The sequence below is a fragment of the Ursus maritimus genome, unplaced genomic scaffold (genome assembly GCF_017311325.1).
Source record: "Ursus maritimus isolate PB19 unplaced genomic scaffold, ASM1731132v1 scaffold_2, whole genome shotgun sequence".
Classification (NCBI taxonomy): Eukaryota; Metazoa; Chordata; class Mammalia; order Carnivora; family Ursidae; genus Ursus; species Ursus maritimus.
In genome coordinates this window covers 7,525,307-7,538,739 of record NW_024424452.1, presented here as the reverse complement: position 1 = coordinate 7,538,739, position 13,433 = coordinate 7,525,307, and the positions used below count along the sequence as shown (strand labels likewise).

The 13,433-nt window shown below is 55.8% G+C and overlaps 2 protein-coding genes across 2 annotated transcripts in view; one reads left to right on the top strand and one right to left on the bottom strand.

Moving 5' to 3' along the window:
- Window positions 1-682: 682 nt before the first annotated feature.
- On the bottom strand, window positions 683-5,876 carry GNB2 (G protein subunit beta 2). The gene is made up of 10 exons (XM_040634868.1): window positions 5,717-5,876; window positions 3,268-3,413; window positions 3,025-3,063; window positions 2,801-2,907; window positions 2,408-2,471; window positions 2,162-2,324; window positions 2,001-2,067; window positions 1,534-1,735; window positions 1,227-1,443; window positions 683-1,159 (listed from the first exon to the last, which is right to left on the bottom strand). Exons 2-10 carry the CDS (start codon window positions 3,322-3,324, stop codon window positions 1,053-1,055), a joined length of 1,023 nt encoding a protein of 340 aa, XP_040490802.1. The 5' UTR covers window positions 3,325-3,413; window positions 5,717-5,876; the 3' UTR covers window positions 683-1,052.
- Window positions 5,877-12,980: 7,104 nt separating this feature from the next.
- Window positions 12,981-13,433, top strand: part of ACTL6B (actin like 6B) — a 13,414-nt gene continuing 12,961 nt past the window's right edge. The window contains exon 1 of the mRNA XM_040636546.1: window positions 12,981-13,005. Coding sequence (XP_040492480.1) covers window positions 12,981-13,005 — 25 coding nt within the window. The remainder of the gene's footprint in view (window positions 13,006-13,433) is intronic.

Below are 13,433 nucleotides of genomic sequence, written 5' to 3'. Positions count from 1 at the left end.
CCCCCCCCCCCCCCCCCCCAGCTAAAGAGACTTTGAATTTAGGGGGCCCTTGAGCCTGGAGAGGCCTTAACCCTGTGAGGAAGTGTAGGGGGAGCCCTCTCCCACCCCCATCCCCTTCTGAGAGTGGTCAATGTTTACAAGCCCCTGAGCCCCCCAGCCCAGGGACTCCACCCCCATTGCTGTCCTTTCCCACCTGTCTTCCTGGGCCCCAGCTGCTCTCCCACCCTCCCTGGGTTGGGGTGGGTGCAGGGGCTGTTCTGTATCCCCTTGTCTGCCTTGGACCCACAATCTCCCCTACCCCCACCCTGTGTGACTCCCCTCTCTTCTACCTGCCCCTGTAAATATTCCCCTTCCCCCAATAAAACTTGGTGTGTGTTCTCCCCTTCTGCTTCTGTGTCTTTTCTTGGGGAAAGGGGTCTTTGGGGAACAAAGAACAGGCTAAGCGCTAGGAACGGGAAGAGCTGTGGCCAGGGGCAGCTGTGGGCAGCCAGCCAGAGTCAGAGGGCTGGGTGTGTTTGGGAGCATCCATGGCCCTGCTGGGCAAGAGGTCCTCCTGCCTGACTTTAGCTGAAAAGGTGTAAGGACCCACACCCACCCTACCCCCCACCCCCGACACACACACTGGTCTGCCCTGGGAACTGAGATCTGGAGTGAGAAAGACACAAGGGTAGAAGACCAGGTACAGAGTTGGAATTGGTTCCTTTATGGAAAAACTGAAAATATAATAAAAATTAAAATAAAACCAGTTTTAAAAAAGCCAGCCCCTGGAGTTTCTACCTCCTGCCTCTGGCCCTCCAGAGGGACGAGGCCCCAACCCCAGGGCAGCAAAAGGATGAGGGCTTTCTGCCCCTCCTCTTCCCCCATTCTATCCCCATCTTTATCTCCACAGTGGGGGCCCCCGGGAGGAACCAAACCTGGGTAGGGGAGCAGGGACCCAAGGCCCCGTGGCCCAGGGAGGGAGGCTTGGTGTGCACCCAGCCCCAAAGCTCCCGGCCTGTAGTGTGGGCATGGGCAGGGCCTCTCTTGGCCTGGGCCCAGTGGGGTGGTAGCTGTTAGTTCCAGATCTTGAGGAAGGAGTCCCAGGAGCCTGTGGCCACAGCCATGCCATCATCGGTGACCCCGAGGCAGCTCACACGGTTGTCGTGGCCGGCGAGGACACCTGTGAGGAAGGACCATCAGAACCTGGGCTCCCTGGGCCTGCCCGCCCCCCAACGCCCAGCACGCACCTGCACGGTCGCCCTTCATGGCGTCCCAGATGTTGCAGTTGAAGTCGTCGTAGCCGGCGAGCAGCAGCCGGCCGCTGCGGGAGAAGGCAACAGAGGTGATGCCGCAGATGATGTTGTCGTGGGAGTACATGAGCAGCTCCTGGTCAGCCCGCAGGTCGAAGAGGCGGCACGTGGCATCGTCGGAGCCAGTGGTGAAGGCGTAGCCGTTGGGGAAGAACTGCGGGACACAGGGCCAGAGCGGGATGAGGGCACAGCAGAGCCGGGAGCCTGGCAGAGACAGACCAGCCCAGCTCGACCGAGAACTCACCGCCACGGCATTGATGTCTGACTCGTGGCCGATGAAGGTCTGTCGGCACATAGAATCCCGCACATCCCACAGCTTGATGGAGGCGTCACAGGCACCAGACACAAAGGTGCGGCCATCGGGGGCCAGTGACAGGGACATCACATCTCCACTGTGCCCAGCAAAACCCACTGTCTGCTGGCCTGTCTCAATGTCCCACAGGGCACTGGAGAGACAACAGAAAGAAGGGATCAGAGAGGAATGCTGGACCGACTCCCTGCCCCCCTTCCTCTCCACCATGTGAGCCCAGCCCTGTTAGAACCTCCGAGGAAGGGGCACACGGAGCCACTGGGTCACAGGAAAGGGGGGCGAAATGTTCAGAAGGCCCCTGCTCGCTCACAGCACGTAGTACGTGCTAAGCACCAAGGCAAGGGCACCCCAGGCAGGAAGTATTGGTGAGCCCCGACTACCTAGCCCTGGCAGGGCCTCACCAGGTGGTGTCCCCGGAGCTGGTGATGATTTGGTTGTCATCCAGGAAGCGGCAGCACGACAGGTACCCTGGGGAAAGGGGCTGGTCAGCCGAGTTTCCCAGGGCGGGCAGCACAACCCCTCCCCCCGCAATAGCGCCTGAGCCCTGCCAGGTCCCTCTCACCGGTGTGGCCAGGCAATTCCCGGCTGACCCGGACATTGCCCTCGCGGGTCTTGAGGCTGTAGATGGAGCAGATGTTGTCCAGCCCTCCACAGGCCACAAAGTTCCCTGAGGGCGCATAGGCACAGGTCATGACCCAGGAGGAGCGCAGAGGGATGGCATGGACCTGGAGAGAAGTGGCAGTGCCCAGGGTCGGAGCCAGCCGGGGCCTGCGGCCCCACCCCATCCAGCCTCAGGCACCACCTCTACCTTGTTGGTGGTATAGCTGTCCCAAATGATGAGCTTCCCGTCCTGGGAGGCGCTGACCAGCAGCCTATTAAAAAGTGGCAGAGGAGAGGCAGAGGGGTCAGGGTGTGACGCTCCCTCTGGAGACAGGACACCTTTCCTCCTCTCTCATCAGGTGGAAGCCCCTCTGAGACAACTCCCAGCAGCAGCCCAGAAGTGCCTGCCGGTATGGTCCTGTTTCCCACCCCCTAGGGCTGTCTGGGAGTCACTGTCTTTCCAAACACACTCAGCAACATAGGCATCCCGTTCATTCCACCAGATCAGCGAGGCTGCAACCCTGCCCCACTCTGCCTGCTATAAACTCAGCCCAGGGCAAACAAAAGCTCAGCACACGGCCCCAACCACACACACACACACCTTGAGTCTGTCCCCCAGTGCATGGCATAGATTTTTGCCAGGTGCCCACGGAGGGTCCTCCGTGTCCTCATCTGGATTCTCCCCACTGGGTCCAGCCCAGCTGTGATCTGGAGGTAGAGGCAGAATGGGCTCAGGGAGGTTCAGGTGGCATGGCCCACCAAGCAGTATGCCTCAAACCCTTGCTCCTTCCCTAAACCCCAGGTTCGGCCCTGGATTCACCTCACCTGGGTCAGTGTTGAATCCCCACATGCTTTTCGGGCATCCTGTAAGAGATGGCAGAGACCATCAGAAAGAGGCAGGAGGAGAGGGGGAGGAGGAGGCAGGCAAAGAGGTGACAGAGGAGTGGAGAGGAGGAGACAGTGAGAGACTAGGGTAGCCACACACACAACGCCCCCCCCCAACCCAGTACATGCAGGCTACCTGGCCCTGCCTGCTCAGCCTCCCCAGCCCAGCGGCCAGGCCCTCACCCGGATCTGGTTCCGGAGCTGCTCAGCCTCCTGTCTCAGTTGCTCCAGCTCACTCATGGCGCCGGGCCCGTGGGGCGGGGTTGGGGGCGGCTGGGGGCCGCGGGACGGGGGCTGGGGGAGACAGCTCCTCGCCGCTGGCCCGAGGCCTGGGGGATGCAGGGCTGACGTCAGGCCCAAGGCCGCCGGGGAAGAAGGGGGAAAAGGCGGGGTTGAAACGCGGCCCGGAAGGGGTAAGCGCCGGTCGGAGGTGGGGGGAAGGGAGAGCAGCAGTGCCCGCGGTCCCCCAGGCGGAATCGGGGTCTCTGGCACAGGAGGGATGTTGCCCAGGAAGAGCTGACTTCCCCAATCTTCCTCCCGCCCCCCGGAAACGGAGCGGGAAGTGCAAGAGGAAGCGCAGGGGAAACCCCTCCCTCGGACAGCAGCCCGGGCGGGACACCCGCGGCAGGAACTGAAGGGGGGGACGGGGGGGAGGGGGCGGGGAGAGTCCCTTCGAAAACAGACCTGGCGTCCGCCCGGGCCCGCACAGGCGCCGCCCTCCTAACACCTAATTTTAAAAGGGGCGGTGCCTCTTTAAATTCACCCCCACACGCCGCACACCCTCCACACACACCCCCAGCTTCGACTGGGGTGGGGGAGAGACCAGAGGGGGAAGCTGGGCTGTTCGTGGGGTTGCCTAGGCAACCGTCACCCGGACTGAGAGCACCTCATTGGTGAAGTGCCCCCACCCTAGCCCTGTTGCCAAGGCAACCGCATCCACGGCAGAGACCTGTAGGGTGGGTGACCCCACCCCCGGCCCCATCGCCCCCGCCCGACCCAGCCTCCCGCCCCGACCCAGAACCGGCCAGGGTGGCTGTTTACAGGATTTGGGAAAGCCGATTGGCACTAATAGGTTCGGGACGGCTCACCCCGGATAATCCCCGGGCCGGCTGCGCCCCATTAGCCGCCCCCGGCGGGCGGAGGGGAGGGTGGCGGGGAAGGCAGCCCCAAGCCGCTGCTCCCTCCAGCGCCGAGGCCGCCCGCCCCGGCACGCCCGCAGAAAGCCCGTGGGAGCCTCTCTCGAGTAATTAGCGCTCCGAGGAGAGGTCCCCGGCCCCGAGGCGCGGAGCTGCTCTCTCCCAGACGCGGGCAGGCTGGCGGGCTGGCGGCCCCAAGCAGCCCGGCCCTGCGCCCTCGGCACCCCAGGGGCCCAGCATCCGGGCTCCGCGCCGGGGCCCCAGGGGCCTGGCTGGCTCCGCTCCAGGGCCGGGAGTCCTGCCCCCCTCCCTGGACACCTGTGTGATCTGGCCATGCACACTGCGCTCTGCCGACCCAGACGTCCCCCACCCAGCTCCCACTTCCACCAGGCCCTGGGCGTTCCTCTTCCCCACTGACATTTCCCCTCTGCCAGTTCAGCTTTCTACGCTAGAGCCGGGGGATGCCCCTCCAAGAAAGCGGGGAGCCGGGGGGTGGGGGTGGGGCAGGGTCTCCCACTCCACGTCCCCAGCTCCGGACAAAGCCCCTTCCTTCCAGCTGCCAGCAGCCCAGGCCGAGCGGCAACGCCAGAGGCCAGGGGCAGAAGGAAGCAGGCCAGGAGGAAGCCGCTGGGGGCGGGGGCGACGCTTCCACCCTTCAGCCCGCATCACCCTCCAGGGCCCCCTCGGCGGCCCCCGGATTCTGGGCCTGTATAGCAGCCGGGGCCCCAAGGAGAAGTGGGGGTGCCACCGCCTCCGCAGGTCTGGCGGGGCGAAGGGGAGGGGACATGGGAGGGTCCCGGATCTGGCAGCTGGAAGGCGCGGGCCAGTGCCGCGCTGCGAAGCGCAGTGGGCCTGGCCCTCCGGCCCCCACGACCTCCATTTTGCCCAAAAGAAAGCTTTTAGGCGTGGGATGAGGGAGTCGGGGAGCTAGCTGGGCTTGGGGTTAGGGCCAGTAGAGGGAACAGGGTGCCGAGGTCTCCGGTCTATGGTAACGCGGCCAGAAAACACGGACAGAACCCAAATCGAGGGGAGGGTGGAGGCGAAGGGAAGGGTGGCCTCGCGGCCTTGCCTGCTTCTCTGAGGATTCTAGAGTTTTGCAAGGCGAATGCCGGCATGGGTGCAAAATGGGAGGACACGAGGGGTGCTACCCAGGGGCAAACGGGAGGGCGGTGATGGGGGGTAAGGGGGCGGGACGGGGTAGAGGAAGCCCGGAATTTGGCCCCCCAACTTCTCAGGGAGTAAGAGGCAGGAGAGGCTGGGATGGGGTCAGGCAAAATGCCCCTGACGGTGCAGGGAGCGCGTGCATTACTGGGGACGAGGGTCCCCCCAGTTCCCCTTCCGGGTTTGGGTGCGACGGAGCCAGAGGAAGGGAGGGGAGGTCTGGGGTGCTACGTCCGCTCCCAAGAGGCCAGATCAGGGAGACAGAAGGAAGAGAGGTTCCCCCACGGGAATTTGGGGCTGGGGGAGAGGAGGACTTCTTTTGTCAGCGGAGGTACCTGTGGCGGTGGGATTCTGCGAAGGGTCGCTAGAGGAGCGCGGGAGGTCCTGTCTTCCTCCGCGGCGGAGGCGGCAGCGGCGGCGACGCGGATGGATTTCCTCAGTCACCCCAACTCAACCGTCCAGCGCTGCTCTCCCCAGAGCGGAGGGATCCCGCCCGCCAGTGACGCGGCCGTCGCCGCCGCGCCCAGGACCCGGCTGGGCGAGACCAACTCCTTAGTGGGGGGAGCCCGGAAGGCAAAAGACCCCTTAAGGGGCAAGGATTGACTCCGTTACAACAAAGATACCATACCACACTATTTCGACGCAAAAAGGACCAAAATAAATGCTTTGCTTCCCAAAAAGGCGCAAGGCATCCCCCCTGGGACTGACAGAGGTGGTACCGGCATGGGGGGGGAGGAAACCGCTCGCTGTCATGTGACCTACCCTCCCGGATTGGGCGGCTCCAGACTGGGCAGGGGAGCTTGACGCCCCAGTTCTAGGTTCGGCACGCCCCTGCCCCGGTGAGACCACGCCCCTCCACGGGCTGGGACCTTGCCCGAGAGATACCTACCCGCGCGCGACAGGGCCGGCGGCCCTGACGGGGCAGAGGGAGACAGCTGCTCTTCTGAAAGTCCCCGAGAAATGGTGCGGGCCCCTGAACCTGGGAATGGTGAGAAGAGTCGTGCTCGGGAAGTTCCCCAGCGTTGCCCACTGGGCTTTTGTAGAAGTCTACTGGAGTGCGTGACACTGTAACAACAACTCATATTTATTGAGTTCCATACTTATTTAATTCTCACGACAGTGCTGTGAATTTCAGTACTAGCATTGTCCCCATTTTATAGTAGTGGAAACAGGTTCCTAGGACTGCAGAGTTGAGATACGAACCAAGGCAGCTTTAGCGACTTCAGTGTGCGGTAATATCAATACTAGCCTCTTGAGGAACGCTCCCGTAGACCATCCTTGTAAAGGAATGAGAATGTAAGCATAGGCCTTAATTTCCACATCTGTAAAATGAGTGTTGACTGCTGCCTGCCCTGCGAGTCACGTTGGATTGTTACGAGATTCTGACAGATTGTGAAAATGATTTGGAAGGTTCAAGTCAATGAATAGTCTTCGCTGAGTCCTCATCCAATTTAAAAGTGAAAGTATCAAAACGGACTTTTTGTAGCCTCCGTTAAAGGCATTACAAGAAGCTTTCAAAGCACAATAATTTTTTTAAGAAAATAAGAAACTGAAGTCACATTTTTCCTTATGCATAAATCCCATTTATGTGCACTTACTGATTCAATGATATATTAGCAGTAGATGATAGATGTCAATTAGGCATTAGAATTTGGAAGGGACCTTACGGATAATTTACTTCAATTTCCTGTCAATCTACAGATGGGCAAAGTGACTTCCCAAAAGTCACTTAGAAAACTGGCAGCCTAGGACTAGAACCCAATTTTATTAATCTCTGTAGGGCATCTGACACTGCTTCCTCTCACTTTTGGCTTCACTTTTCCTCTCACTTTTGGCTAATACGCTTCTTCATTTTAATTCGTTTGACAAACATTCACTTAGTCTCAGTGATGTACGAGGCACTGTCCTAGGCACCGAGGATACAGCCATGAACACGTGCATCCTTCCTCTTCCTGAAGGGAGGTTACAATCTACAGAGCAGACAGATGGTAGATGATCATTGAAATAACAATTAGCGCTGGTGGCTTGGAAGTGCCATTTACTAAGAGCAGAACATTTGGGAGGGGACACATTTGGGGAGGAAGATCAAAAGTTTTAAGTTGGGACATGTTAGGTTTATAGTGCCTAGAAGTGCAATGAAGAATATTAAGAACGTGGCCATCAAAGCAGGCCCAAAAGAGTATGAGTTGGAATAGAGCCTTGAGAATGAGTGGCATTTTAGAGCAGATGAAGTCATAAAGAGGTTCAGGGAAAAGACAAGATGGCCTAAGACCAAGCCCTGAGGAACTCCAACATTAGAGGTCAGGCAGAGGAGAACAAGCTGCCAAAGGAGAAGTCAGAGAGCTAACAGGAAAATCAGGAGAATGTGGAGTTCTGGAACCCAAAAGAAAAGAGTGTTCCAAAAAGGGAATGGCAAACTGTGTTGAATGCTGCAGAGGGATGAAGCAAGACTGGACTGAGAAGTGTGCATGAGATTAAGTAATGTGGAAGGCCATTGGTGACTTTGTCAAGAGCACTTGCAGTGGGCTGAGGGTAAGTTAAAAAAATGAGGCAGTGGTGACAACCAAAGTGGCCAAAGCTCTGGGAATCTTGACTTGGAGGGGGTGGGGGGTAGAAAGGTGGGGCTATATACGGTGAGAGGAGCATTTGAAATCAAGATGTTTGTGTTTTGATAGGAGCTACTGGAACTTCTTTAGATGATGATGGGAAGGATGGGGGTTGGGGGAGGTGAAGGATACAGATGGGTAGGGCATGGCCAATGGATGACCAATTTCTCTGAGAAGGCAGGAGCCCTGGAGCACATGTGGAGAACCTGGCTCTCCTTCCTCTGACTCTCCTTTCTCAGGCTTCTCCTTGGTCCTCCCCTCCTCCTCTGGGCATCTGTAAACATTGTTTCTCCCAGGATCCCAGCTTCAGCCTCCTTTTCTCAGTGGTGTCTTCCTCCATTGCTGTGACTATCCTTGAATTGCTTATACCTCTCAAATTTCCATCTCCAGCCCCAGATGTCCCCCCCCCCAGTACAGACTTGGTATATGTCCAACTGCAGCCTGAATATCTTCACCTGGATGCTCACAGACACTGGTGTGCTGGAGGGAGCTGTGCCAGTTCACACCAGCTCACAAGAGCCTAGTGTGTACCTGTCTTCCCAACTCCTTGTTCAGTGAAGTCACGTTGATAGTAGTAACTTTTAATTGTCGTGGTAGGAGTATTTACACCATGGAAATTGGCAAAGGCTTCAGATCAGGGCTCCCTTTTCCAGAAGAGCTTATTCGTAAACCATTTACTATATGTCAGTAGTCACAGACATGTCACATCCAACACATTCAAAACTAAAGTAATCCTCTTCTACCCCACCCCACCCTGCCCAACACTACCCTTTCTCTGAATCTCTTGGCCCAGTTAATGGCATCACCATCCACCCAGGAGCTTCTCACACCCTCATTCCCCATATCCAAAGATGGTCAGCTGGTTAGGGTATAGGCCAAGCTGCTATCACAAAGAGTCCCCAAAATTCAACAGCTTAAGAGACAACTTTTTTTTTCTTCAAGGTTTTATTTATTTATTTGAGAGAGAGCACAAGCAGTGTGGAGGGGCAGAGGGAAAAGCAGACTCCCCGCTGAGCAGGAAGCTTGACGCAGGGCTCAATCCCAGGACCCTGGGATCATGACCTGAGCAGGAGGCAGATGCTTAACCAACTGAGCCACCCAGGCACCCCAAGAGACAACTTTAAAATAGATTCTCCAGGACCGTGGGGGCATTTCTGCCAACCTAACACCTTGCTTCCATCTCTGTGTCTAGTGTGGTCCAAACAGCTTTCCACAATCATACCTGAATTTCATCCATTGGGAAGGGGGGTGGGGTGGAAAGCACAAGTTCTTCCCTGTGTAAGGGTAACACTAACTTCTGCTCGGAGGTTGGCAACTTGCAAGGAAGGCTGGGAAATGTAGTCTCTAGCCATATACCCACCTTAAACATTATTAATAAAGAAAGAAGGGAGATGGCCATTGATGTAAGGGTAACAATCTGTGTCACTGGTGGATACATCTTGCCCATGCTGCCTCTTGTATATTGCTTAAATCCATCCCTTCTGCCATGTGCCAAATGCTATTACCCTGGTCTTAGCCTATATCCTGGCCTCTAAGATAGTTCCTCTCTATTCATCTACCAAAAAGCTGCCAGACATATCTTTCTAAAATGCAAAATAGATCATATAACTTTGTTGTTCAAAACTATGCAGTAGTTCCCTACTGGTTCCATGAGAAGGGCCAAACTTCATGACACACAGACTGGGCCTTGTCCCCTCTCAGAATGCCTTCCACCCCCACTCCAATTAGACTTCCTTGTCAGCTGGGAAAATTCAGCTCATTTTCTCAGGCTTGGTTTAAATACTGCCTCCCTGACCACACTGTTGTTTGTGCCCCACTGCAATGCTGGCTCCATTCCTGTTGTAGCCTTTACTGGACTGTTTATTTCTGGGCACTCGCCACCTTCACGAGGGAGGGGCTCCCTGTGAAGCCAAGACACTTGATTTATCTGGCAGAGGCCTGGGGGAGAGCTCACCGAGCAAGGAACAGACCCTCACAAGATGCCAAATAATTTCCAAGATGTGGGATCTGAGGGTCCTGGCCCTACCACCTTTAGTATCATTACCAGATGTTCAGGTTTGGCCAGCCTGAATGTAAGCCTGGAGGGCCTGCGGAACCTCCAGATGATTTTGATGAATTAGTTATTTAACCCTCCATCTTTCAGGACTGACATTAAACCCTAGGAGAGTCACATCAATTTATGTGAGCCATTTTACTCCTGGTGTCTATCAGGCACCTAGAGAACATCTATGAAATGAACAGATGCTAGGGAACATTTTCCCCAGGATCAATACTTTTCACACACCACAGTTCAAATCTCAGCTCTGTCATTTACTAGCTGAGTGACCTTGGGCAAGTCACTTAATCTATCCATGCCTGTTACCCCTACAAAGTGGGGATAATAATCAGGTCATTATAAGGGCTAAAGTACTTAACATTTGAAAAGCACTTATAATGCTTTACATCCAGGCAGTGGATGTTTTGTGTTTGCTAAATAAAAATAGAGTTTAGGTATGAACGAGTTGGTCTTTGGCCACTTTTCCAGTCTCATTTCCCCCTGACTCTGATCTCTGCCACCAGCTCATATGCAACCCCCCTTCAAGACTGAGCTCCTAACTCCACATATGCCAGAAATGTTCACGTTTCTAGAAATTTGCACATGCTATTCCCTGTGTGGAAGACCTTTCCCACCTTGTTCACCAGTGAACCCTTTCCATCCTTCACAATTCAGCTCAAACTTTACTTCTAGAAGCCTCCCTGGACTCTCAGAGACAGGTAGCCCCTCCTTCCTCCTGGCCCCCACTTCCCCACACTTCCATGCATGTGTGAGCTCCCCACTGCACCAAAACCCCTTGACAGCAGGGATAGATCTTAGGCATCTCAGGATTCCCATGCCTTGCACAAAGATGTTTGCTGAATCAATGAATGGATGGTGAAATATATTAATAACCTTTTACCTTAACCACTTACGTAATACAATAGAATCATAATACAATAGAATAACAAATGAAAATTGGCCACAGTTGACTGGGAGGTAAATCAAGTCCAGCCGTGTATTCAGCCAGCTGTAGTTTCTCCACAAACCATGAGAGGAAAATTCAGTTCTCATTACAATACTACAGATTTCTAACTTATGAATAATGATAGGAAAGCCTCAGAAACTCCCCAGGAACATTCTTAGGACCAGTGTTTACTGAACAGTCCTGCGTGCCCAGCTCTTAGCCAGGCACTTGATTCTGGCATCAGATTGAGTCCTCATTCCCACCCATCCTACAGCTAGGGACGGTGAAGCTTGGACCGGGACACAGAAGTTTATGAAATAAGGTCATCTTTCAAGTGGCTGATGAGAGATGTGAGTTCTAGTCCTGGCTTTGCCCTAATAGTCTGTGTGACCCAAGACAGGGCCCTGCCTCCATCTGGGGAAACCCCTGTGAAATCCAAGGGCTGGATCCATGATCAGTAAGGTTTCTCCTGACTTGGGGTAGTCTCTGAATCTGAGACCCCGACTGGGTTAAGGGATGGGTGATGGGAACTGACAAGGTGAATTTATAGGGAAGTGAAGCAATGTCATTAAATCTCAACAAAAGGAGAGGTGCAGGCCACAAATAGAATCACTTTCCACTCCAGTGTCCCTGTAAGCCTCCCCTCAGCAATAATAATCATAACAATAATAATTGTGTAAGATAAAGACATGCAGGTGCCAAGAAGTCAAGAGACTCATCCAGTCATCTAGGTCTCATTTATAGAGGCCAATGACTAACTCACTCAGGAATATTTCAGTTTCCCAATAGAGTCAGCTGTCTCCCCTACAGCTCACCTCTCCCACTTAAGCCTGGACACCTCCAGACTGAGGTGCTAGGCCTGGGCTCCCAACCAACCTTGGGCATTTGAAATGCCAATGTTGCCAATGGGTAATCAATGAGCCGCCTTAAACCATCTGTCCTTTGGGTGGGGACGGGTGGAGTCTCTTCCAGAGTAGGTATCTGGTGAGCAAAGAAACTTCTGGGGCATTGGCTGTCACAAGGTACTCTCTTCCTGTGCCATCCATGATCTTTTTATTGGGGGGGGGGCAGGGAGACCAAAACCTGCCATCCATGGCCTTAATGCTCTCCCCACCCTCAGCAGATAGGTGGGAGTGACCTCAAAACAAGTGTATTCACATGCATATACATACACACACGCACACACATGCATATGCACACACACAGGTATCCTGACACGCATAAACACATACATACAGGCATACATCGACACACATGCTCACATAAGAGTCTCTCAGCTAAGCCAGGCTGTTGGAGCTGCTCCTTCACCTTTGCTATTAAAACTGCTGTGGAGGTGGTGGCAAGCCAGGAAAACAGCTGGGGAGAAATAATGAGGAAAGGAAGCTAAAGATGGGTTAGTTGAACACGGGTACACGTGTATGTATAGGGCCCACGCACTGAGGATGGGAGAGGAAAAGAAGGGCCATTAGAAAGACAAGGACAGAAAGAAACAGGGAGAAGATGGAGACACACCCCCTCCTATACCACTCTTTCTTTCCTTCTGCCTTTCCCTCCTTCGCCAGGTGATTTCATTCAGGCTTGAGTATGGCAGAACCTTGCTCTGAAGCCTGAGAATGGACAACTCCCCAGGACTATGGTGCCCTCTCCTCGACCCCATTTAAAAAGGTAAGGGAGCAGTCACTCTGCGGCGTCCTGGTCTCCAGATGGACAAGGTTTCCATCCCTTTTGTACGCGTGCTCTCTACCTGGCTATCCCTTAGGGCCAGTCTCAAAGTCCTTGCTCTCCCCTCCCCGATCTTAAAGTTGCGGTGTCTGCCCCTTTAAAGCAGCAGCCCCCGGTCAGGTTATTGTCTAGCTTTGCAGCCAATCGGCGGCGCCATTGGGGGCGGGGGATCCGGCCTCCTGATTGGCCACCGCGCGCCCCGCCCCGCCCGGGATCCCGGGAGCTGTCCGGCCGCCTCGGTGCTGATCCCGCCGCCGCCCACGGGCCGTGAGCCGCGCGGAGAGGGCATTATGAGCGGGGGCGTCTACGGCGGAGGTGAGCTAGCCTTGGGCTTCATGCTCCCCAGCCTGTCGCGGCCTCACCGGCAGCCCTGCACCCCGAACCCGCGCGACCTAATCTCTGGGCACCCCAGGGCCTGTCACCCCGGCGCTCGAACGGGTTTGGGTCCTGCGCCACTCCTACCTTGGTCCTCGCAGGTCGGTCGCTTGCGTGCACTGGGCTCACTCTTCACCATCCAACTCACCTCCTCCCGGCCCCCCCACCCGGCCCCTTCTTTCCCGGCAAGGAGAGTGGCCTGAATAAGGCCACCGGGCAAGAAGGGACTCTGGAGGCTTGACCCCCACTCCCAGGACCCCGGACTCCAGGCCGATCTCCCACCTGCCCCTGCAAGCGTTGAAGGTGGCGAGACTATGGCTCTGCCCTGACCTCCTCTTGGAGCTATCCGGGGGGGGGGGGGGGGCAGA

Bases quoted from the DNA above. Each gene is read 5' to 3' on its own strand.
- GNB2 (XM_040634868.1), bottom strand. From the start codon at position 3,324: ATGAGTGAGCTGGAGCAACTGAGACAGGAGGCTGAGCAGCTCCGGAAC. The intron at 2,472-2,800 runs GTGTGTGTGTGT...ACTTTTTAATAG, and splicing joins CACTGGGGGACAGACTCAAG to GCTGCTGGTCAGCGCCTCCC. The intron at 1,444-1,533 runs GTGAGTTCTCGG...TGTGTCCCGCAG, and splicing joins CAGACATCAATGCCGTGGCG to TTCTTCCCCAACGGCTACGC.